This window comes from Notamacropus eugenii, chromosome 4 (genome assembly GCF_028372415.1).
Source record: "Notamacropus eugenii isolate mMacEug1 chromosome 4, mMacEug1.pri_v2, whole genome shotgun sequence".
In the NCBI taxonomy this organism is placed as follows: Eukaryota; Metazoa; Chordata; class Mammalia; order Diprotodontia; family Macropodidae; genus Notamacropus; species Notamacropus eugenii.
Window position 1 is genome coordinate 15408482 of NC_092875.1, and position 26241 is coordinate 15434722.

The 26241-nt window shown below is 43.2% G+C and overlaps 1 protein-coding gene across 4 annotated transcripts in view; it reads right to left on the bottom strand.

Annotated features, from left to right (window-relative positions):
* The window catches only part of HORMAD2 (HORMA domain containing 2), a 73061-nt gene that overhangs the window by 2996 nt on the left and 43824 nt on the right, over positions 1–26241 (bottom strand). For 2 of the 4 annotated variants that reach the window (XM_072600015.1, XM_072600016.1), the window contains exon 11: positions 14024–14119. The exons of 1 other annotated variant lie outside the window; for it this stretch is intronic. In XM_072600015.1, the coding sequence (XP_072456116.1) occupies positions 14024–14119 (96 nt within the window). Of the gene's footprint in view, positions 1–14023; positions 14120–15089; positions 15300–26241 lie in introns of all 4 variants that reach the window. One more of the 4 variants, XR_011965253.1, reaches the window with a different exon arrangement.

Genomic DNA, 26241 nt, shown 5'->3' on the forward strand with positions numbered 1-26241 from the left:
AAGAAACTGAAACCCAGAGTGAGGAGGGAAGTGGGCTGACTATAATCTGTGCGAACCAACTTTCTTTCTTCACCAGTGAAATAGGAACTAGACGGTCACTGCAATCCTTAACAGCTATAAAAGTCTATAATTCTTTGGAAATAGTTTTGAACCAATCCATGCAAAAGAATGTTTGAGAACCACACTGTGGAGGTGTATTTAGTACTTCTAATAACTATGCTGGGTGACAGAAGCCACATTTGTAAGGCCAAAGCAAACTGAGTGTTCACATATCCAGTGAGTCTGGGACAGTCTAGACTGAAAATGTGGATAATTCAGTCTACACCAGATGACTGACTTCTGATGCATCGCTCCTTCTATTTAAGGAAAGACAATCTTCTGGGTCATTGTCAGACATTCTACACAAAACAACTACTTAGCTAAACTCTGAAGAATGATAAACCTTTTGCATATGAATTCTAAGGAGTAGACTATTTGCATATGTTTCTGTGAAGAGCCCCAGCAACATCCTTTCTGCTTTAAGAAGCCGACACCAAGGATTTTCTACTCTAGTTCATATCATCTATTTGCTAAACAGTCTCCTTCTGAGAACTACAGGCCTACCCTTAAACATAGGTGGAGAAGGTACACTGTGTGTTGTAGGTTTAGAAACACTGAGAAGGTTCTCAAGTTCAAAAATATCTATCTTAACTATTCCCTCTTCTCATCTTGCCATGGTGTCTGAAATTTTACCTATATGCAACGTCAAATTCCTCCTATGCCATTGGAGAGAACTGGACTAGATGACCTCAAAGGTCTACCCCAGCTCTGGCATTCTCTGTTCTCAGGCCCCTCCCAGCTCTGACAAATCCCTATTGTAGGACAGTCTCAGAAAAGTGATTTTTCTCATTTTCTATATTTCTTCTTTTTATTTTCTTACTTCTTTCTCATTCTCTTTCTATAACTTGCTAGTTCTCTGAAGCAGAAAATTAGTCCAGAGAAGGCAGAAATGCCACAGGGCACAAGTGGTAGGACATCCTGAGCCACTAGTGAGCTTGACCAAAGTCACAGGACTCTCCTTGGAAAACAGAAGAAAGCCCCAGCCTACTGCTTCAGCAAGGTCTCCACTATCTAACAAAAGTAAGGAGTAACCCAGAATATTAGGTTCTAATTTAGGCAGTCAGTCTAGAGAATTCAAGCCAAGAGCAGTCATCTTTTCACGTGATCAAAAATCAATAATGAGGCAACCCCCTGAACTTTTTCCAATCAGTTATTGTAATGACAACTCAATCATCGATCCAAGCCCAGAAGGATGTCACTTGGCTGCAGTCAGTTACAGCTTTTTCCCTAAAAATCACAGGCAGGCTCCATTCTGATGCCCGTGGATGGCTGGGATCTAAGTCAACAGAACTGCTTCTGTTTTCTCCCTCTCTCCAGGAAGCACAGGGAGGTTAAAAAGTAAGATATACAATTTCCTCAACAGATAAAGATTTAAGAGGGTGCCTCTCTGTAGGCAGTAACAATTTTGTCCAGAGGCTGCCATTGGTCACACTCATATTTACTACACAGATGTTTTTATTACTCTGATCTGTTTGTCTGCCTCTAGCTACTTACGATGAAAACTTGATTGTGAAATGAGTTCCTTTCCTCAAAACTGGAAAGCTGATGAAGGAACATGCTTTGAGGTTGGCTTGTCTTACCATTTAATGGGCTAAAAACACTATTTGATATTTAAGGGGATTTTAAAAATCTATTTAAAACATATCCATTACTTTCTCACTTTCAAGTGCCTAGGGGATTCTGTGTGAACCCTGTAACAACCCAGATATGTAGAGGTTAAATCTTTGAAAGAAAAAAGCAAAGAAAAACCCACAACAAAAATAATGATAGAAATGAAAAGAGTTTTTTATCTCCCTCTCTGGCATGAGTAGAGGAAACCTACAGGCAGTGGCATGATGGTGTCACTAGATGTACCAAACTTAACACAGGCTTGCTGTTCCTTCAAAAAGGAGATGGAAAGATAAAGACAGCAGCTATAGGATGGGTCATGTAATACACTGGTTCTCACAGAACTGCTATGTAGGTCACTGGCTTGAATCTAATTCTCTACAAGTGCCTTCAGTAGGTACAAAAATCAGCTTGCCTTTAGCTTAATTATAAAAATGGTTCGATAGAGAAATGTCCCTTCCCCCCCAATACTGTTTTGGTATGAGACTAATTTAGCTGAACAAGCACTTATTAAGCATCTACTGTGTACTAGCCACTGAGGATACAAAGACAGAAATGAAACTTTCTCTGCCTTCAAAGCGCTCACATTCTGCTAAAGGCCCTCTGTGATCTGCCAGCCTCAAACCACTTTTTTGTGGGTAATCTCCAAAGACAGAAGACTAAGCAGACAGGTACTCAATTTCAGTTCACTTACAGAAGTACTTCCTCCACGTCAGGGTAAAGCTTAACCATTTCATTTCCAAGAAGTCCAACTTTCACTTTAAATCAACACTAAATTCACTTGAAAAAGATCAAAAACCCTTGTAGATGAAAGCTGGTCACAGTGAAGGATTAAGTTTTACTTAAGGTTCCAATTTGACAGGACGAATCTGGAGTACTACCTAAGAGGACCCCACTCCCTTGGGGGTAACACAGCACTTCTATCCTGGCCTTCTCATACTCGACCAACCACTCTTACAGTCACACCCATGCCCCAATATGCTCTGGCCTTCCTCTCTTGATATTGCATGGATAGACATGGAACCTATGGGTTTCCCTTCCCTTGAGCAGGAGCAGCTCACCTCATTTTCCCAGCCTATGTCCCTCCTCCCCAACTACTCACTGGTAAGCTGTTACCCACAGCCACCAGGTATGCCCTTCATCACCCTATAATACCCTACACCCTCCATTCTTTGGTGCCTATGCTATTCCAGGAGTCAAAGCTGCAGAACATCACCAGAACATTGAGGATGTTAAGAAGATGGGCCTGAATTTCAGGGCTCCTCCCAGGACCATTAGAAACACTGTTATTTCTCAAAAGCCACCTGGCTTACACCTTTCCCTTCTGTTTCAGTTCTAGGTCTAGTTCACTGACCAATTATTCCTATAACATGAATTTTATTTTTATATAAGTCCTCAGCAACACATGAAGCATTTTTGTAACCTTTGTAAATACAGACTTTTTCTCATAATGGCAGGAAGATGTCCTTTCTAAGATGTCCATCTGATCTTCTGTTTCTTCATTGTCTGCTTTCATTCTGAGTGAACCACCAGCTTTCTTGCTCCAGGCACCAAGTCTTTCTTTCCTTTTGCCTTCCAAACACTTGCAGTAAACAATCCCATTGACTTCTTCAAACATTTTCTTTTTTTCAATTCAAACATTTAATCAGCACCTGCTATATGATCTGCTAGGCAGCAATGCTGCCAAGACACAAAATATCCTGTCCTGTCTCCCAAGGAGCTTATATTCTAGAAGATGGAAGTCGGTCACATATAAATAGGGATGATCCCAGAGAAGATGTAATAGAAGCAAAGTAGAAATCCAGACAAGACGCTCAAGGAAAATGAGAGAAAGGAGAGGATAGCTGGGCACATCTGGAAGGCTTCCTAGTGGAAGAGTTGGCACCTGAGCTGGTCAATGGAGGAAGAGAATTTCAACAGAAGACAACAAACGGGCAGATGTCAGAAGATCTGAGTTTGAATCCTGGTTCTGTGACTTATTAGCTGTGTGACCTTGGCCAAGTCCTCTCATTTCTTTAGGTCTCAGTTTACTCACCTGTAGAATGAGGGGGTTTGATTACATTATCTTTAAGGGTACCTATCTTCTTCCTCTGGATCCTAGGAACTTTCTATAGTATTAAGAAGAGGCTTTTTTAAAATTTTAAACTATGCAAAAATGAATCTGTTGATTACTTTAAATATCTTACTAACTTAGGGATAGGCATGTCCACAGGAATGCACCTGAAGAACTTAAATAAGCTTTAGACTCACTGGAGGGACCAACGCATGAAAGCAGACTAGGCATTTGTTTGTTGAAGTGTGATTTGTGGGGCCCTGAAAGGCCCTGACTCATCCAAAATATCAAGCTCCCTCTGATATACGTAAACGCCCCTCATTTTCCTAAAAGGGAGGACAGGGAGAGGTGAGAGCAGGGATGAGGATAACCCAAGCAACAGGGAAGGACCCAAGTACTTGCTTTGTACCTACTTCACAGTTTTGCTTATGGCAGACACTAGTTGTTTACAATACTTCTCAGAATTTTTATAGTTGCCTTGCTGCACGGAAGCCTAGGTATATGGTATAGCAGACCAAAAGATTCTAGAGTCTGTAAGATCATTTTTAAAAAATCTTTTGGAATCATCACCAGAAGAAAAAGCAAAGACAAGGACCTTCCATGGACAACTAAAGTCATAGTTAGAGAAGGTTCTCTCTAGCACATATCCCTCGTCTGTTAATCAGAGAAGCATTCCAAAAGTCTTTCCTAGGATCCATTTCCCAGAACATCAAATCTCAGTCTTTCTGACTAGGCCTTTTGGGTGTCTTTACCAGTGTTCTCAGTACCCTAGGCCTCTTTGGGATGTTCTGTCTTTTTACTTTCTTAACCATGTCAAGAACAAGGAAAGTGGAATTTAGAGTGCTCTGAATGTATTTTCTTAAAAAAATACAGTGTTTAATGTAAGTGGCAGAGGAGTTTATGCTACGAAAATACAGTTGGGTTATATAGCTAAAGCACATCATACTGTACATATTTTCCAACCTATAAATATTTTCCATGCAGTGGTGGAACAATATTTCTTTATAAATGCAGCCCTGTCTTCAATTCTTCTGGGTCGTCTAAGTCCAGCAGAATACTATGGGCATCCCAGGGCCTCTGGCCAGTGTGTTGGTGTTCTCTGCAGTACCTGGGGTTTTCAGAAGTCAGAATCTGAATTCAGAATTCAAAGCCAATGCCTGCTGCTTCCAGGGAAAGGAAGAGTTTTTTCTGATTTTTCATCTCCTTTTGTTTGTCCCAGTTGAAGGGACTATTGAGACCAAAGAAGAAACAACTTCAGGAATAGACCTCAAACTTATGAAGTCTGCCAAGTGGCAGAAGGATCACCTGCTCTGTTTGGTAGAACTTGGAGGAAGGGAGAAACATTTTGGATCAGTGTAAAGAAGCACCTCCCACCAGGCTGCCCCCGATAAAAAGGGCTGCCTTACACGGTAGCAGCTTTCCTTGCACTTGAGGTCATCAGGTCAAGTCAATTCAATAAGCATTTATTAAGTGCCTACTATGTGCCCGCCAGTCACTGTGCTAAGCACTGAGGATATAAAGGTAAAAATAGGCCCTGACCTCTAGGATCTCACAGTTACAACATACAATCAAGTCTGTACAAACAAAATACATACAGAGAAAGGGAAGCAATCTCACTAGCTTGTAGAAGGTGAGATTTTAACTGAGATTTGAAGGGAGCCAAGGAAGCCAAGAAGCAAGATGAGGATAATGGTTTCAGGCAGGCTGGACAACCAGAGAAAAAGCCAGGAGATGGGAGATGGAGTGTTTGGTGTGGGGAACATCAAGGAAGCCAGTGTCACTGGATTGTAGGCTCTGTGGAGGGGAGGGAGGTGTAAGCAGAGCATCCTTCCAGTCGCCCAGGCTCCCAACCTAGGAGTCAATCTCAACTCCTCACTATCTCTCACTGCTCAGATCCAATCCATCACCAGGGAAGGCCTGTTGATTTCACCTAAAACAGCTCTCAAACACACCCCCTTCTCTCCTCTGGCACTGCCTCTACCTTGGTATAGACCCTTATCATCTGTGGCCTTGATTACTGTCATAGCCCCTCTAGTGGATCTGCCTGCCTCTGGTCTCTCCCTGCTCCAGTTCACCCTCCATTCAGTCACTAAAGTGATTTTCCTAATGTGCATGTTTAACCACATCACTACCCTACTCAATAAACTCCCATGGCTCCCTATCACCTCCAGGATCAATAAAAATGTTCTGCTTGACAGCCAAAGTCCTTCATAAGCTGGCCCCTCCTACCTTCCAGTCTTCTTCCACCTCACCCACAACACATTCTCTTTGATCCTGGGTCACAGGGCTCCCAGCTCCTCCTCACACATGACACTCCATCTCTGACTAAATGCTCTCCCTTCTCACCCCTACTTCCTGGTTTCTATGACACCACTCAAGTCCCAACTTAAATCCCACCTTCCACAGGCAGCCCTTCCCAATCCCTCTCAGTTCTGGTGCCTTCCCACTGTTATTTCCTGATTAGCCTGTCTGTACCTTGTTTGTACATATCTGTTTACTTCTTATCTCCTCCATTAGACTGTGAGCTCCTTGAGGGCAGGGGCTGTCTTTTGCCTTTCTTTGTAGCCTTGGCATTTAGCACAGTGCCTGGCACATAGTAGGTGCTTAATAAATGCTTATTGATTAACTACCTTGAAGGGTAGAAGTAGGAGGGAAGTAGGTGATGAAGGACTTTAAACTACAAATGGATTTTATAGTTATGCTGCAGGGAATAGGGAACCACTGGAGCTTGTTAAATAGTGGGGTTCTATGCTCAGAACTACATTTAAGGAGTACCCATGTGACAAGTGGATGGAGCCTGGATGGGGTTGGAGGGAAACTTAAGGCAGCAGGGTAGTGCAAAAGTTGAGGCATGAGGTGAGGGCTGCTGCATGGCACTGATGGTGTCAGAGGAGAAAAGGAAGAGTATTGAGGAACTGTTACAAAGGTAGAAATGACAAGTTTAAGCGAAGTTTTTATCAATGTTTGTCACTGGTGGCGCAGAAGACTTCCTTATAGGAGTATGGGGTGAAAGAGGTGGTCTTGGAGGTCCCTTCCAACTGAGACTCTGATCTCTATTTAATTACCTGGATATTCAGGTCTCTTGCTGTGCTCACTCATTTTGGAAGGAGAAAAAAGAAAACAGAGGAAATTGCTCAGTGACTGGCTTTCAGAAAAAGAAATGAGTTGAGGCAGGAGGGTTATCACTTTTCCAGGTGACAAACAAAGATGGCCTCGTAGTTTCTGAAGCCAGATTCTACTGTTCTACTGAGGAGAAAACTTCTAATCAGATGGAATATTGAAGTATCTCAAATTGTCCCCTTCTCTTCAGCCACAAAGACATTTAGAGGTTAGATCCTCAATACTTTCCGGAATTATTTGGAGTTGTTTTCTAACTGGTGTCCCTGATTTCCATCATCAGTTTGTCTATTTATCTTTCACACAAGTACCCAAATAATCTTTTTTATGTGCAGGCCTGTCCATAATGATGTCACACACACACACATATGTATTGTATATGTAGTATGTGTGCATATATGTGACATACATACACAAACACACCCATATATATCAAGCAGCTTAGGTGATGCAGTGGATAGAGTGCTGGGCTGGGCCTAGAGTCAGAAAAGTCACTTCCCCTTTGTTTGACTCAGTTTCCTCATCTGTATTTTTGTGAAGGTCAAATGATAATATGTGTAAAGTGCTTAGCACAGTGCTGAGTACTAGCAGGTGCTATAAAGTGCTACCTATTATCATACAAACTTGAAGTTTTGCAAAACACTTTCCATAATGTCTCTCATTTGCTCCTCAGCAGCCCTGGGATATGACATCTGTGGCTAGCTGCTATTATCTGTGTTCGGGCTGAGGAAAAGAAGGTCTTGAGAGGTTCTATGATTCGACCTCAGTCACAGACCAAGCTTGTGAGTTTGGGAGGCACAATTGGAGCTGGTCACTTCCATCTCCAAGTACAGCCTGCCGTCATATCCTGCTCCAGCTCTAAAGCCCTCAAAGGCTCCCTATTCCTTCTAAAATAAAACACAAACCTCTTGCCTGATAGTTAAGGCCTTTTACAATCTGATTCCAACTTCTCTTTCCATTCACATCAATAAACATTTATCCCCCTGAGTGCCTGGCATCACTGTGCCGAGTGCTCAGGATGAAAGGACAAAAAAAAAAAGTGCCCCTTTCCCCAGGAGCTTGCCTCTCTTCTCTTTCAAGCCCACCATGCTCACCAGACCCTGCCGTCCCCAGCTGCCTCTGCACCTGTCCTGGGATGCCCACCCTCCGCATTGCCACCTTGCAGAATCCTCCTCCTCCTCAGGGCCTAGCTCAGCTGCCACCTCTTCTGGAGACTCTTTCTGGAGATCTCTATTCCTAAAGCACTTTTTTCTGGCTGCCCATCCCCAGTCCCGTCACACTCTACCTTATAATATTCTTCTCTGTGTATTTCATATTCTCTCCCACCCCCATGAGACCAAGCTGTTTGAGGGCCAGAAGTGGGTAAGCTCCATCTTCAGATGCCTAGAACCTACGCTGTGCCAAGTGAATGGAAATGAATCCAGTATCACCAGTTATACAGAAGAGTTTGCTGTAAAAAGTGCTTGTTATCCAGGCTCTGGACTTTCCATGCTCCTTATCTTTGTGGATATTGAATTAATTGGGGGTGGAGAAAGGGTTTAATAATTTGTAGACATCTCCTTCTCCTTTTGCAGAGCTGGATTGATTCATATTTCCCTAGCAGTTCTCTCTATGGTACTCAGTTCATTAAGGGGGGAGGGCGCTTTCTGTGAGTGGCAGGATCTTCTGACCCCCTTGGGTGGCCAGCACCCTTTCTTCGTCCTTACAAGGTATTCCAATATTCCAGCTGGGCACCTATACCTTGGGGATGGTCCAGTGACACACAGGTCCCAGGCCAGGCTCACCAAATGAGGTCTGCTCCACCTCAGGGGACTTCCTCACATTCGTGCAGGGACTGTTGAGTATTCCTCACTCTTGCCACATGAGGAGCGTATCTTTATTGTACACTTTAGATGATCTATCCTTTACATCACTCCTCCCTCATAACTTCTCATTTGGCACGTGTTGCTTCTAGGTGGCACTGAAGTGGATAGTGCACCAGGCCTGGAGTCACCCTCAGACATTAGCTGTGTGACCCTGGGCAAGTCTGACTTCACCCTGTTTGCCTCAGTTTTCTCATCTGTAAAATCAACTGGAGAAGGAAATGACAAACCATTCCAACATCTTTGCCAAGAAAACCCCAAATGAGATCATGAAGAGCCAGACACAATTGAAACGACTGAACAACCACAGTAAATGTGCTGCACCCTGCCCTCTCCCTTTGACCAGTCCTCAACTTCAATTCTTCGTGAATCACTGCTATCCAACACCAACATGGAAATACTACTGTTAAAAAAAATGGGACTTTGTTTGCAGTGGTTCTTAATTTGGGACCATGAACTTGTGTTTTAAAATATGCTGATAACTGCATTTCAATAAAAGTAATTTCTTTAGTAATCCTATATATTTTATCTTATGTATTTATAAAAATCATCCTGAGAAGAAGTTTATAAGCTTCATCAAATTGCCAAAAAAAAAAAATTAAGAACCCTTGTTTTAGGGAGAAGTTTGGAATCATTAGAAGAACTGGGCAATTTCCCAAAGACAGCCCAACCTGCTCTTCTCCTGTTGAATTCTGGGCCCAACTCTGTTGGCAGCAGCTGTCCAAGATACGTATATACTAACGGACAAGTTGTCTATCTAAGTGCCCATCACAGTCTGGACACTAAGTTGGCTCATCCACATAAGTGGACAGAGAAGTGTAACACTGGTGTCCACCAAGAATACTTATTTACATTTCCATTCTAGTCACAAACTACCTAAATCTACAAACTATCCGGCAATGGAGTTGCAGGCCAAGCATAGGCCCCCAATCAAAGAAGCCATGATCTGCTACTAACTATGAGACCTTAGTCAACTCATTTGCCCTCCTTAGGCTTCAAGTCCCTCATCTGTAAAATGGGGGGGAGGGGGGCAGCCCTGATTTATATGTAAAGTCCCCTTTTGACCTAGGTCCTCTAGTGGGCTACCTTCCCTATTCTTGGCAAGTATAGGGTTACATGGAAGAAGGCTACATGGAGTAGGAGGTTAGAGCCCAGGCTATGAGTCTCATGCCTTCTGGAGACTGATGGAGGAATGTGAGAGATTACAGCAATTCTGCAATGACAGATATTGCACTGAAAATCCTAGTCTATCTAGCAAAGCATGGGACTCTCTTATATTTGAAAGTTCAAACCGGACATTAGCATTAGCTAAAATTAATTTTGGAATTTTCATCATGTCAAAACCATTATCTTCAGAATTACTCATTTCCACCCGATATTTTCATTGTCAGATTAGAGTCCCATTATGGGGCTGATGAATAGAGGGGAGGTTCCCTTTTTCCTAGACCTGTTTCTGTTTCACTTCAAACTCTGGCCTCACTCTTTGGTGTGCCTTTAATAGGCATGAGGGAAATTAGACTAAGTTGAGGGAAACATTTGTTTGAAAGTGTTTACCTTAGAGTTGGAAAAGTAAAAAAAAAAATCAGTCAAATATTCAGGGTGCTTACATTCTAGTAATGCTTAAAAGAGGCATTTCAGTCCAAACTGAAATTTACCCTCCCAAATCCCACCCAAGGAGCAATTAATATGCTTGAAAAAGTCTGGCTCTTTTCCTCTGGAGAAGGAGCATGGTATGTTGGTTAAATGGAGAATCAGAGGCGTCCATCACTGCCTCGCTGTGCGATCGTAAGCAAGCCCTTTACTCTCTCTGTCTAAGTTTCCACCACCATAAAAAAATGGGGATAATAATATTTGCCATGTACCTCACAGGGATGTTTTGAGGATTAATGACATAACGTCTGTAAAGAGGTTGGAGTTCCTTGGAAAAAAGACACTACATAAATACAAAGTAGTCTTATATTTAGGCTTTGCCCAAAATGAGAGACCTGGTTTCTCTCTGCTCATGAGGTCATCAGAGATTTTGTGAAATGTTCTCCAACACCTACTGCCTGAGCCTTGGTGGTGATATTGTAGACGTCTGAAAAAGTTCCTCAAACCCACCTACCTACCTGGTCAAAGAGATGATCAAGGGCCTGTTCTCTTTGTCATGGATACCTAATGGTCTAGGGACAGTGCTCGACTTCTAAAGGGAATGAATTTTGGACAGAGAGCACTGTAATGACTCTTTGGGCTTCCAAGGAATGTAGTGGGATATTCTTGGAATGTTTTGGCTTAAAATGAAATAAAAGTCCAGTCATTTCTTGGATTAGGATTGAAAGCCTAAATTTGCTTTCAGACAAAGATTTGGAATTGGGGTAGGAATGGGAAAGTTATTTCTGGGAATAGGATGCATATCTGGAGTTTGGGCCCCTTTTATCTTGAGGTGGTTGTAGTAGGCAGATAGCTCAGTGCTTTGATTGGCAATATCCTAAATCCTAACCAAAAAGAAAGCCCTTTAGGAGGGAGAGCTTCCTGGTGATCTTGGAAAGTTCTCAGCTTCAGAATGTGAAGAAATAACAAAAGGAACATGGAGAGGGTCGTACGATATCAGAAGCACCATAAATGGAAGACAAGTCGACATTCTAGACTAAAACCACAACTATATTTTAAAATAAAATTAGTAATGTATTTGTATGTTGAGCCCAAAGAGTCCTCAAACACAGCTCTTCAGTGAGTGCATTGTGAGCTCAGTGATAGGGCTGGAAACTAGTGATTCTCATGCCATGTCAATGAAACACTAAAAAATTGGGCTAGAAAGTGAACAATCCAGGCAATAAAGTTCTTAAAATGTTTTCATCCGGATGTTTTGGCCCACACAAATGAGTTTTTCTTTCAGAAGGACCTCATTTTCCTCACTTTCTCTTATTGTTTTGGGGCCCTGAAATACTGTGTTTTTCTAGAGAAAGGCAATGGAGGAGTCACAGTCATCCCAGCAAGTCACATCTATGCTAATGAGTGAGTGAGCATATTTTAAGGAAAATATGACTTGAGGAAAACATACACACACATTTTATGAGATCTTTTTGGGTGGAAAAGTGTACATTTTATCAACAAATATTTCAAACAGAATGCATTTGCTGTGATTGGCTCCATGCATGGGCCCTTCTTGACTGTTGAGGCCTCATTTAAGGCTTCTGACTTAGACTCATGCCTTTGTCTCGCTAGCCTCATAGACAACAACCAATGTTACCACTCAACTGAAAGTGCTGATTTTTGCTATTTGTCTTATGAAAATGTATTGTTACTAGTCAAACAGCAAGCATGAAGTACCTATTATGTGCTGGTCCTATGCTAAACCCTAGGCATACAACAAAAGGCAAAAACAGCCTTTTCCTTCAGGAAAAAATTGTGTCTACACAATTACTTGACATATAGAGTGAGAGGGGTATTGGGTCTGTGGTTCCCCTGGCAGAGGGAGATTCGAGGAAGAAAACTCCCTTTCCAAAGTCAGGTCAGGTCAACTTACCATCCTAGAGTGTTGCCTAGATCCCAGTGAGGAGATCTGACTTGCCCAGGACCAGTATCTGACTGAGATGGTACTTTAACCCTAATCCTTCAGTTCAGGTCTCCACCTCACCACCTCTCTCCAGAGAGTAGAGGGAAGGTCATCTCTCAGAACTAGGCATACTCTGCTGGGAGACCAGGAAAGGCCTCCTGCAGAACCTGGGATTTAAGCTGAGTCTTGAAGGGAGCCAGGGATTAGAAGAACCATAAACAATGTATGTGGAAGTACTTCAGGCATATTTATTGTTGCTAATAACAATAAGAAATCCCAGTACTGAAGGTTCTACACTTTCATCATTGAGGATCCTCTCACCACTGGGACAGATGGGGCCACTCTCCCCCTCAGCAGATGGCCTCACCAAGTGCCCTGGGGCAGCCTGGTGAGGCTCTTCTCTGAATGCAGTGAGACCACCAACCCCAGAGAAGAAAGACCTGGAGCCAGGCTCAGTGGGAAGGGAGTCTACCTAGAACCAGAACTGGGCCAGCTCCAAAGCTCCTTCTACACCATTATTGGAATCAGGATCTCTTTCTCATGACACCCTCGACCCTGGGATAAGCCTCTCTCCTGCTAGTTTTCTCTCCCATTTATTGTTCTAATGATTCTTGTAAAGAATAGGATCATCAAATATATGATTATACAGATATTATATGTGAAAATTATAATAATAGCAGTGATGATGAAAGGGTGAATGAAATAATTTCCCATATCCAGTACCATAGAAAGAGTATCAACTCTGGAATCAGAAGCACTCTGGACAAACAAGCAAGCAAGTCCTTATTATCAAGCCTTGGTGAGGGATGGAAGGGAGAAAGCAAACAAGCACTTAGTAAGGCCTCCTACATGCCAGGCCCTGTGCTAAGTACATCACAATTATGATCTCACTTCATTCTCACAACTGCCCTGGAAGGTAGGGGCCATTATTATCCTCATTTTACAGCTGAATAAACTGAGACAGACAGAGGGAAGTGACTTGTCCAGGTTACTCAGCAAGTAATGTCTGGGGCTGGATTTGAACTCAGGCTTCCTTTAGAGACAGGAAACATGGTGGTGGTACCTTTGACAGTATTAAGAAAGTTCAGAAGAGGGAAGGGTGGGAGGGAGAAAATAATGTGTCCAGTTTCGGATATGTTACGACATTCAGTTTGTCTAAAATGTGGCATCTCAGTGTGGGATTAGGGCTGGAGATATACATATGTGTCTATGTCAACATATGAATATCTGACTAGACATGACCATTGAACCCACAGTAGATGGTAAGCTCACCAAGAGTGTCGAGAGAAAAGGAGAAGGTTCGGGACAAAGCATTGCAAGGGAAGAGGAGGATGAGGAGAGAGGCTGGTATAGAAAAGGATCTAGCAAAGGAGACTTAGAGAAATTGGTTGGACAGATAGAAAGAAAATCGAGAGAGCAGTCAGGAACAGATGGCCAAGTCCCTTAACCTCCTTAGAGCTAGGCTCCCTTATCAGTAAAACGAGAGGCAGATGACCATGGAGCTGATACCTCCGAGGCTCCTTCCAGCTCCAGATTTATGATCCTATAAGCCTGGGGCTGGAAGTGTTAGCTGCGGAAAACCACCCTTTTGGTCATGAGAAAGGACAGGGAAGAGATCACCGTTTTGATCTTTCAAGGCAAGCAGTATTGTTGCGTGCTTTGTGACCATGGACTTCAATCCATTCTCATGTTTTTGGAAATGGGGTAAAAAGAAGATCATAAATTCCACTTCTGGGGAAAGATACTCACAGTTTTCAGTGATGTGGTCGAAGAAACAGAAAAGGAAGGTAAGGGAGCCCTCTTCCTGTCACAGAGACTCCTTACAGGCATTTTTGTCGGAAGTTGCTGCAAAGTCCATTAGAATGACAGAACGTTAAAACAGGAATGGAGTGGAGCGATCACCTAGACTCTAGACAAATTCATCTGCCCACCTTGAGCTCCCACCCCTTCTCTCACCTTTACCTCCTAAACTTCTCAAGCCTGCTCTACCTTTGCTGGCTCAGCGTCCTCGCCCGCCACACAGATACTACTCGAGTCCTTGCACTGTTGCTTCTGTCCCTAGCTCAAACCACAGTGGACAGAGCTGGGCCTGCAGTCTTGAGGATCAGAGCTGGAAGGAGCCTCAGAAGTATCTGTTCCACAGTTATCTGACTCTTGTTTTACAGATGAAGGAACCTAAGTCTAAGGAGGTTAAGGGACTTGGCCACTTGTTTCTGTGACAGCTTTCTCTTGATTCTCTTTCTGTCTGACCAGCTTCTCTAAGCCTCCTTTGCTCAGACTCTTACTAGCTGTGTATGCCTAGGAAAGTCACTTCACCTCTGTCTGCTTCAGTTTCCTCAACTGTAAAATAGGGGTCACAACAGAACCTACTTGCCAGAGTTGTAAGATTCTAATGAGACAATAATTATAAAGTACTGAGAACAGTACCTGGGACACAAAAGGTGCTTAGTAAATGCTTATTCTCTCCCTCCTGACCAAGCTAAGATTTCTAAGTCCCTCTGGCCTATTGAATCTCACTACCAATGAAGGAGGCCATGTTGCCCAATGGACAGAGCACTGACTTTCTTGTCAGAAGTGCTGATTTCACATCCTGCTTCTGATACTTCTTACCCATGTGACCTTAGACAAGTTACTGAACCTCCTCCTCGGCCTTGGTGTCAATGGACCATAGGCCTCTGAGGTCCTTTCCAATTCTGGACCTAGGATCTCATGACGATATCCATTCTTCCTGCCCTTGAGCGCCCAGCGAATAGGTATACCATACCAGCCTGTCTTTGGGGTTTTCTTGGCTGATAGTGGAGTGGTTTGCCATTACCTTCTCTAGCTCATTTTACAGGAAACAGGCAGAATGAGTGAAGTGACTTGCCAGGATCACACAGCTAGTAAGTGTCTGAAGCCAGATTTGAACTCAGGAAGATGACCAGGCTCTTTGTGAACCACAGTACCACCTAGCTTCCCTGAATCATGAAGCATTTCTGAGCATGTGCCCAGGCACAATTCCTGCTCCCAAGATCTGAGAATCTTACTGAAAAAGCAAGAAAAACACAAGTGAAATGAATTAACAGCACAGCAATAATGGCATGTGATTAAGTGCTGAATTCTGCGGTGCAGACAATAAAGGTTATAATAAGTCACGTTCTGTGGAGCGAGAGCCCCCGCCCCACCCCCTGGCCAGCCACTAGGGGCGTCCTTCAGAGATTAACTCCTTTTTACAGATGGCATCAGGTGCGTCAGTTAATGAGTCCATCATTCTGCCTCACTTAGCCCTAATATCCTTATCAGGTGAAAACGCATCCGTTGAAACAGACTGAGGTGTGAACCGGGCACAGCAAGGCTTAGGCCCATTATGGAGTGGCTCAACTGATCAAGGGCATTCTAACTAGACCAACAGGAAGTTGCTTCAGATCCTTGACAGATCTGCTCATGCTCTTTGGGATTTACATAAGCTCATCAATCAAGTCAGTCAGCCAATAAGCTTTTAGCTATGCCAGACACTGATACAAAAGAGAGGCAAAGGACAGCCCCTGCCCCCAAGGAGTTTACAGTCCCACTGAGAGAGACAAAGAGTAAACATGTCTATACAAACAAGTTGTAGACAGGATTCCAAGAAGACTTGTGATGTCTTGACTTGGACATGAATTGCATTGAAGTGAGACAGAGCTGCACAGTCATCAGCCTCCCTCTCTGTCCCAGAGTCATTGAAGTCCAGTGACTAGACAAAAGTCAAGATGACTAGTGATGACCCAGGGTGCAGGGGATGACCTTGGTGTCTTTGATGTCTGACCAAGTTCCAAGCTTTCCACAGGGCCTGCTTCCATGACTTAATGGCCTTGGAACCAATTGTTTTCATCTGCCTGTTCCTCCTAGGGGAGATACCCACCCCAACTGAATGGTTTGAGGCCTGTTGGTCACTCTCAACTTGGTTTAGCCCATCTGCCAAGACCAGGGTATGGCTGCTACCCATGCTCCAGCTTCTTGGAGCTACAGGTGAGAGCTGGGTGACAGACGGACACATAAGGGGGATAAGCAGCCCTCACACCAGAGGTACTAGTCCTCCTTGAACATCCCTTATAACCCACACAGTAAAATGAGGAAATAATTAAAAGAGGAAAGGCACTAGAATTAAGAAGTATTGGGAAAGGCTTCCTGTAGAAGATGGGCTTTTAGTTGGGACTTGAAGGAATCCAGGGAAGCCAGGATAGAGACATGGGAAGGACAGTGAAAGAAAATACCTAGAGCCAAGAGATGGAGTGTCCCATCTGTGGAACAGCCAGGAGGCCAAGATCCCTAGATCAAAGAATACATGGTAGAGAAGCAAGTGTAAGAAGACTGGAGGTAGGAAGGGGTTAGGTTGTAAAGGGCTCCGAATACCAAACAGGGGATTAAGTATTTGATCTCCTGGAGGTAACAGAGAGCCACTGGAGCTTATTGAATGAGGATGGGGGAGTTGTAACATGGTCAGATCTGTGCTTTAGGAAAATCAATTTGGCAGCTAAACCGGAGGATGAACTGGAGGGAGAAGAGATTTCACGCAAACTGAGCCACCAGCAAGCTATTATAATAGCCCAGGTTCAAAGTGATGGAGCCTGTATCAAGATGGTGGCAGTGTCAGAGGAGAGAAGATGGCATATTGGAGAGATGTTACCAAGATGAAATGCCCCTTTCCAAAAGCTAATTAAATTTGGCTACCTAACTGATACAAATTGATAATCACACCAGAGGGGGCTCATGAGCAATAGCTTTAGAAAGCCACTGCCAGCCCCTCAGGGTTCCCAGAACCTGAAGGGAGACACAGCAGCTGCCCTCTGGGGGGCCTACCCTACCCACGGAAGTGGGAATTGGGAAAGTGAGTCCAGAGAATCTGCTACACACTGTACATATCCTATGTGTACCTAGTTGGCCATTGATATGTTATGCCCAATTAGCATCTGAGCTCCTTTAGGGCAGTGACCCTGTTTTACGCTTTTCTTTGTACCCTCAATACTTAGCACGGTGTCTGGCCCATTATTGTCATTCAGTCATATCTGACTCTTCGTGACTCTGTGGAGACCAGAATGTCCATGGAATTTTCTTGGCAAAGACACTGGAGTGGTTTGCCATTTTCTTCTGCAGTGGATTAAGGCAAACAGAGGTTAAGTGACTTGCCCTAGGTCACAGAGCCGGTAAGTGTCTGAGGTCACATTTTAACTCAGGTTTTCCTGACTCTTAAGCCCAGAACTGTATCCGCTGAGCTATCCAGCTGCCCCCTGGCTTGTGCTCAATAAATGCTTGTAGATTTACTTGCCAGGTGTGCTCTACTGAGGAATCCTTTCTAGTATTGGTTGGGCTAGATAGATGGCCTCTGAAGGCCCTTTGACCTCAAGTTTGATTTAAAAGTTTGTGATTCTGTGATATAATGAAGTTATGTTTAAGGATGATAAATCTGGAAGCTGTGTACAGGATGGATAGAGCCAAGAGCTTGAAGTCAGTCACACTTTATCAGCAATGCAGGTATAAAAGAAGAGGGATGGTGCCCAAGTTGAAGCAGTGGGATTGGAGACACAGGGGCAATACCAAAGACATTTTGAAAAGAAAATCAGTGGTCCTACACTTGGTGACTGACATTTGGGGATGGGGGTGGGGACTAGGAACCAGAGTTGTTCATTCATTGGCCTTTCCCCCAGGGAAGCTTAGATTAATGACTTGCCCAGGGTCCCACAGGCAGTAACGTCGGAGGCTGGACCTGACTCCAAAGCCATCTCTTGATCCTCTTCACCATGCTTCCTCTCACCAAATTATATGTGGCAGATAAAGGAACGCCTAAAAATATCTCCAAGGTTCAGTGATGGATTTGCACTGATATCTCCACTTTTCCTCTTAGTTTCTATTGTGACCAAAGATACACTTTCACCTGGTGACTGACCCAGAGAAGCTACCTTCGTAGGCATTCCACTCAGAACCTCCATGTCCTTAGCCTTCTTTTTCAACCAACTTGAGTTTACCAACAGAGAATCTCCTTGTAATGCAGAATCAGTCCACTAGGAGGGGCCAAATATAGGTTATCCACCAATAGATATTGTACCCATTATTTGTTATTTCTTGAACAATCTTCTGGTTCTATCAAAGGGGAAATCCACCCAGTGGTTAGTCTTGACCATGCCTTTGTGTAAAAAGTGAAAAAGACCGTGGTCTAATCAGAATTCCAAAATACCAACTATTTGGGTGAAGTCAAGATTGATACAACACAGCGAAAGCCAGGAAATGAATGACCTGGGGAGGAATGTGAGCCCTCTGAGAGATCATGCGAATCAGCAGGAAAGTGTCAGGATCAACCCTGAAACTATCTTTAGCCAATATTTTTGTGCCTGAATTGAGAAACTGTGTTTCTGGCAAGTTCTGATAAGATACCAGAGTAGCCAGAAGGAAAAATTTGCAAATATTTAAGATAATGTTATAGTTACAGAAAAAATGGTCTCTCTCTCTAGTCATGTATTTTCAAGGAAGAATTCTAATTAAGGTCATGTTCTATTGCCATAACCATTTTGATTTAAATTGCTTTAAAATTTATGTCGTTGATCATTTTATAATAGTATCTAGCGTTTAAAACAGATCATGAACGTTAATTTATCAATCCTCACAAAAATCTGGAGGCAAACATCATTATCCTTAGACTGATGACCAATTATAGCTAATGATAATGTAGCACCGTGTTTCCAATAGATTCGCTTCTGAAATAGTGATCTGTTTTGAAAAGTCAAATGTATCTGAAAATAAGCATGAACAAATAGCAATCAGATTGGCAGACAATGTAAATAAATATTTAGATCTTTTAAAAGAATAAGCCATAGGTTCAAAGGATATTGGAGAATGGCTTCCCTCCCCTGAAGCTTATGTGATGAAAGCTATTTAAGTCATTTAAATCAATTAAAGATCTGAAGATTTGCTTACGTTATTTAATGTGAGGACAACAAAACAACCACACAGTTTAAACTCCCAGAACAGCTCTTCTGAAATATTACTTAGATTGCTAAGTTATTGGATACATATTCAATGCAAGAATGCTTCTAAAGATAATTTGTACCTGGCCAAGAATATTTGAAACCAAACTTTGATCTTTTCCAACTCTTACATGAAAGAGAAAATTTCAAAAACTTAATATAGATCTCTATCCCTTTAAAATTTTAATATCAAAGATGGTACTCACGATGCACTCTAGAAACCTGAGTGATAATTACAAGAAAGTGACATCAAAATCAGAAGAACTAATGGATCCTAGACTGCATTAATAGAAACAAAGTATCCTGAAGGGGACCAATGATGCCGCCAATGTCCTCTGCCCTGGTCTCACCACATCTGCTCAGTTCTGAGCGCCAAAATTTAAGAGGAACATTGACAAGTGGAAACACGTCCAAGAAGAGTGACCAGGATGGGAGGGTCATGTCCCATGAAGGTCAGATAAAGAAATTGTGGATGTCTAAGCTAGAGAAGACTCTCAGAGGGTGGGGAGGGGTGTGAGGATGATTACTGTCTCAAGTATTTGAAGGATTGTCTTATGGAAGAGGTATGTAAGGGGGATAAAGGCTTTGCCATGATGACAGTAATGCCGGCAGAGGCCACCAGCTTGTGCCCTAGGGAAGAAATAATCTTTTTGCCCACTGACTTGTGAGTCAATGGGAGATTGTTCTCACTAGGTTACAGTAGGGTGGGGTGGTGGGGGTGTGGGAACAATGATCCTACTGAATGGGTTTTTTTTTTAATTGCATGTTGCAATTAAATGTTTTTGCGATTTCATTCCTGCCTGGCCTATGAATGAAGTATGTACCAAACGGACACTAGGGCCATATATTTAACCCACATTTGAACCTGAGTGGTACAGGGACCCTAGAATGGAATGGAATTCCTGGTACACGAGTTAGATTTGTTCTGGTTGGCAGCAGAAAGCAGAACTAAGCATAGTTGGTGGCCAGTACCAGAAAGCATGTTTTACCTGGATATAAGGAAGAACTTCCTAACAATGAGAACCATTCAGCAATAAAACATCTGCAGCAGCAGGAAACCTTTAAGCAACAGCTGGATAGCTGTCCACCAGGGATGTTGTAAAGGGTACCCACGTCCATGCCTGGGCTTATCTAGATGGCCCCTGAGCTCTCAGGAGCTCTGTTGTTCCAATTTTGCTTCAAAAAGGGCCTTTCCAAAGAGCACGGTGAACAATCCCGAAGAGGAAGGGCTCTAACATTAAATCTAAGAGCAAAATATTGTTCATAGAGTTCTCTTCTCCGTTTGAAAAAGAATAATTCTGACTAGACAGAAAAACAATTAAAATGAAGATTCAAGTATCTGTGATTCTTTGTCCCAAAAGTCTTAGTGCGGGTTTGAGCTATTAAGGTTTGAACTACACTAAGACTTTTGGAACTTTTGGAACATCTTTATGTTTTTCTGCACCATTACCATTCGATCCCAAATAAGATATATGAGATGCACCTCCTTCTCTTCTCCCTGTGGAGAAGGGAACTGCGGTTGCAAACTTTACATACAACATTGGACTGTGTTGATGTGTATTTTTGTCTCTTTTTTCAATCTTTGTTCTAAGAGTTAGTTCTCTGGAAGACGGAGGGACAGCATTTTGGGAAATGTAGGTGATGTAAAAACAAGATAGTTGTGTAATACAACCTGTACTGAATGCCTCAGACCATTCTCTCCATCCTATGTACCTTCCTCCACTTGGCCTGCCCCGTTCTCATCCCAACCCTGGGTCTTTATCTGCCCAAATTCTATTTATATTCCATTCTCAGTTCCTTCATGAAACTCTTCCCGATCTGCTCCAACTGGAAGTGGCCGTTCCTTTCTTGGGCTTTGCATAGCAGCACTTTGTAAATATCTAATGCTCTTCCCCGACAATCTGAGACAGCCTTGATCTCATAGGTATGGCTACTTGCTCCAGTGACAGAAGGCCATCCTTCCTCTGCCCCTCATGAGCTGCTGGTGGCCAGCCATACCTCCCAGCTCAGCTAGGCAAGGCCTCCAAAATGTATGCACGTTTCATCCTCAATGTCATCATCCTCACCAGTATTCACGCAGCACTTTGAGATTTGCAATGCACTTGACAAACATCTCATTTTACCTTCCCAACAACCCTGAGACATAGGTATTATAATTATCTCTATTTTACAGTTGAAGAAACTGAGGCAGAGAGGCAAAGTGATTTGCCCAGGGTTACACAGCCAGTAGATGTCTGACAGCAGATTTGAATTCTGCTCCTCCTGAATCCAAGCCCAGCATTCAATCCCTTGGGCCACCAGCTGTTCATAATCAAGGCTATACGAAAGCCTCCAAGCCTCAGAAGACCTGCCCGAGCTCTGCCTTCATTGTCCTAAATAATTCAACATTACCTCCTTACAAGCATGACCAAGGAAAGGTTTTGGCCTTCCGGTCTCATCTTGTTCTGTGACGCATTATGGCCTTGGTAGTTGGGGTGGGTGACCTCTCCTACATTGTCAGCTTGAGGACCACATCTTCTTCTTGGCATCTCTCCCAGAAAAAGGCCTCTTAGCACCACAGGCAGTTCTCAATGGAAGAGTTACTGAAACATATGGAAGAGAAGACATCTACCAAAAGGCAAAGCTTCAGTTCCTCATGGTCAGGGTCTTAAAGGCCCAGTTCAGCAGGACATAAACTCTAGCAGATTCTAGGAACTTTGGAAGGTTTCAGGTATGGTCCCCGTAGTGAACCACAGGTCTGCTGCCTGACAACCAACTTAGCTTAGTCAGTTAAGTTGGGTGATGGCTTTTTAGGTTATACCAGTTTCCGATGCTTGTCTCTCCAGTTCTGGAAGGGCTTTGAACTGCAGGCATGGATGGGAAATCCACCCTGTTGAAATGACAGAACCTTGTGGTATTTGTCATGGACATCTTACTTGGCACTGTAATCTTCACCAAACTCAGGTTTAATGTGGGGAAAATACATGACTCAAGTCTCCATCCAGGACCTTCCCAGACCAGGCAGGAACCACAAATCAAATAATAAATCACTTGGTTGAAACCTATAGCAATGTAAGTAAAAGGAAAACCATGCAGTAGGCTGACTCTTGGCCCCACCCCATAAACAAATGGGAACAATCAATATCCCACTGACTCACATACCTGTGGGGAAAAAAAAGAACAAATTCAGCCCTGGGGAAACCCATTCTCTGAGGTAAGGGAGGGATGCCTTGGGCTGTGACTGGCAAGCATCACCAGGGAGCTCCCTGCCTTTGAAAGGGCCATAAGCTTAAGCATCACTTCCTTCATGCCTGTTCCCCCACAGAGCTCTGCCTTCCCAGTATGCAGGGAAACCCAGGCTCCCCAGCCCTCCACTGACACAGCTCTCTGGGGCCACTGCCTCTTCAGCCACTCGATTCTGCTTCTACATTTAGCCCACGGAGCCTGTTCCAGTGCTTTGGACTCTAAGTTACCTCACAGCTCTGTCAAAGGGGCATCTAAAAGCTCTCCCAGAGCACTTGCCAGAGAGGGTCCTCAATCCTTGCTGTTAGCCAGGTTACAAACACACATGGCTCCTGACTTTGTCCACACCTTCCTGTGTATGTCGGTGAGGCTAGCACATCTCCAAAAGAGAAACAAACACTCGTGCCCTCTTCATGGGTCATAGACTTGAGAGTAAGAAGGGACCTCAGAGACCATCTAATCCAACACTATTATTTTACAGATAAGGAACCTGAGGTCCAGGGAGGTTGTAACCTGTTCAAGGTCACACAGGTAGTAAGCATCAGATCTGGTAAGCATCAAATCCAAGTCCTCTGTCGCCAAAGACAGTGCTCTTTCCACTGTTCTAGGAAGAAAACAAGTATTTATTGAACACCAATGATGGGTACAGCTAGGAGGCAGCTAGGCGTCGCCATAGTGCACAGAGCTCCAGGCCTGGAGTCAGGAAAATTCATCTTCCTGAGTTCAAATTCAGCCTCAGGTACTTACTAGCTGAGATCCTGGGCAAGTCACTTAGACCCAGTTTGCCTCAGTTACCTCATCTTTAAATGAGCTAGAAAAGGAAAAGGCAAACTATTCCAGTATCTTTGCCAAGAAAACTCCAAATGGGGTTGCAGTCAGACACAACAGAAAAAAAAATGTCTGGAAATCGAGGGAATGCCCATCAATTGGGGAATGGCTGAACAAGTTGTGGTATGTGAATGTAATGGAATACTATTGTGCTATAAGAAATGATGAACAGTTGGGCTTCAGAAAAGCCTGGAAAGACTTATATGAACTGATGCTGAGTGAAATGAGATGAACCAGGAGAATATTGTACACAGTAACAACCACAGTGTTCCAGGACTGTTTCTGATAGACTTAGCCCTTCACAGCAACGCAAGGACCTAAAACGTTCCCAAAGGACACGAGGCAACGTGCTATCCACATCCAGAGAAAGAACTATGGAATTGGATTGCAGAATGAAGTAGACTATTTTCTTCTTGTGTTATGTTTTGGTTTGGTTTGTTTTTTCTCATGGTTTCTCCCATTTGTTTTAATTCTTCTATGCAACATGACTAATGTGAAAATATGTTTAAGAAGACTGTATTGCAGAACCCATATAAGACCACATGCCATCTCAGGAAGGGAGGGAAGAGGAAGGAGGAGAAAATTTAAGATTTTTGGAAGTGATTGTTGAAAACTGAAAGCAAATAAATTAATTTTTAAAAAAGTACCACCGCCTGTGGAAACCAATGATAGTCGTGCAATTGCTTCTATCCATTAGGCGGACCAAATTCATGCTTTATAATGTAATAAAAAATGCCTTAAAAAATAAACTATGCTTGTACTGTAAAAAATGTCTGAACAACAACATGTACCAGAAGCTGCACTAAATGCTGTAGCCCTGGGAAGTAGGTGCTATTATCATCCCCACTCTACAGCTGAGGAAACTGAGGCAGAGTGACTTGCCCAGTTTCATCCAGCCAATAAGTGTCCGAGGCCTCGCTGCCTCCCAGCCCTCAGCCACCTCTCTGTTAGAAGATGCCAGGTAGCAGTCTGGGAAGGCCAGTCCTTGCTACCATTCCTACTGCTTCATCAAAGCCCTGGTCCCTCTCACGCACCAAAAGTATGGTCAAGAATTCCACTGGCTGAGAGGGAGTAGAAGTAGTGGAATCAACTTCTGGGTAAGGTGGGTGCTTCCCAGAGGCTTTCTGAATACCAAACTCTCTCCCCGAGCCCCGCCCACTGTCCAGCCCATCAAATTGTAGGCACTTAAGAAAGAATGCCAAATAAAGGTTGCTGAAAAGCAGAAGAGGGTCTGGGAAGCAGCCCTTTCAACACTTACGTTCAGGCAGTGGGCCTCTGCACTAGCAGGAGAAACCTGAAGATAGCCTAGCTTCTAAGCAAAGCCACAGGAAAGATAAGCCTGCGATAAGAGTAGCAGTGAACAACTTTCCTTCAACTGTACGCTTCTTCCAAAACCTCCTAGATATTACTTTTTTCTCCCCCCAAAAGGAGAAAAAAAATGCCCTCAAGTGCTTGCATGTTCATATTGGTAAATTACAGTCAAGTTGTAAATTATGAGGTTACTTTTTAAGCCCGCTCTTTTAGAAGTTAAATCAGGCTGCTGTTCATTAAGTTTCCGGGTTTCAGTCTTGATCAGGAGAACCAGATCGGGGATGGCCCATAACATCCGCTGCCTACGATTGGCTCTGTGATGGTGTTTTGTTACCACCCTTGTTTTTACTATGGCCTAAAGAATTTGCCTTCTCGTCCTATTTTCTCAAACGAAAATTCAAGAACACAGCGATGGCCTTGGGATAATTAAACAACCTCATCAAGTTATAAGACATACGTTTCTCCATGTCTAATGGGTATCACATAGCAATAGTTTTCCCAATGCAAAACTCACCAGTTTTCCATAGAATCTTATTTTTGGAAAACCTTGCTTTACCAAAGACCTTATCGGAAAAGATTAAGCCGGCTGTAGCACAACTCTATCAATTTACTCATTACAAACATCATCTTTTCCACTGATGGAACCTCTGCAACCCTACTCTAGATTCAAAACCAGCTTCTCACACTAAGATTTGGACAGAATGATATCCAACCCATATTCCTACATAGATTACACACTTTATCCAGCTTTCTTCAGATGCTAACTTGTCAATACTTCTTTCTTCCTATTGTAAGTGGAATACATACAGACCATTGCTGTACCTCTTCCCACTAACAATGGTGAGGAAATAACTCTGATATAGCATAGTGTGATTCATTCCCCAAAAAATGACTTATTAGTCTGATGGGTTACAGTCATAACTTTCTTCTCCCTGGCCCTCACTCAGGTTTTCAGAGGATAATTGCATGCTATGATGCAGAGTATAAAAATAAATGGAATTTTTCCCATTTGGAAAAAAAAGAAAAACTCAGTAAAAAGGATGACAGTTCCATGATGAGGGAAGGTGTGTGGTTTTAAAGGGTGAAAATTCTCTGTAGATAGTGGACCTCCTCTAACGTTTTCAATAATCAACTCCACTTCCAAGAACCCTGAGAGGTTTCTGCCAACACTACAGTGTATCAAACAAGGCATCCACGCTTCATGAGACTGGGTGCTCTGAAAGGCCGGACCACAAAAGACAAGACATGAGCTCAGCAGAACAAAATGAGCTCTGAATGAACAGTTCTTGTTCTCATTGTTAGTTGTTTGTCCTTCATTCTCAGAGGACCATGGCTTCATGAAGATGATGCCATGACTTCCAAGTGACTTGGATTTAAGTGAAGCAGGGCTGTGCAAGGTCACCAGCCTCACTTTCTCCTCCAGAGCCATCTGAGTCCAGTGGCCAGACATGGATCAGGACAACTGGAGGTGGACCCTCTTGTTCTCATACATTGACTGCAATAAAAAGCAATCTGAAGAAAACAAAATACATATGTGGGTATGTATTTATACTTTATACTTACACAGCATTAAGATGCTTCATAACACAATTTATTAAGACAAACGTGAATGATGTTGGGCAGCTACGT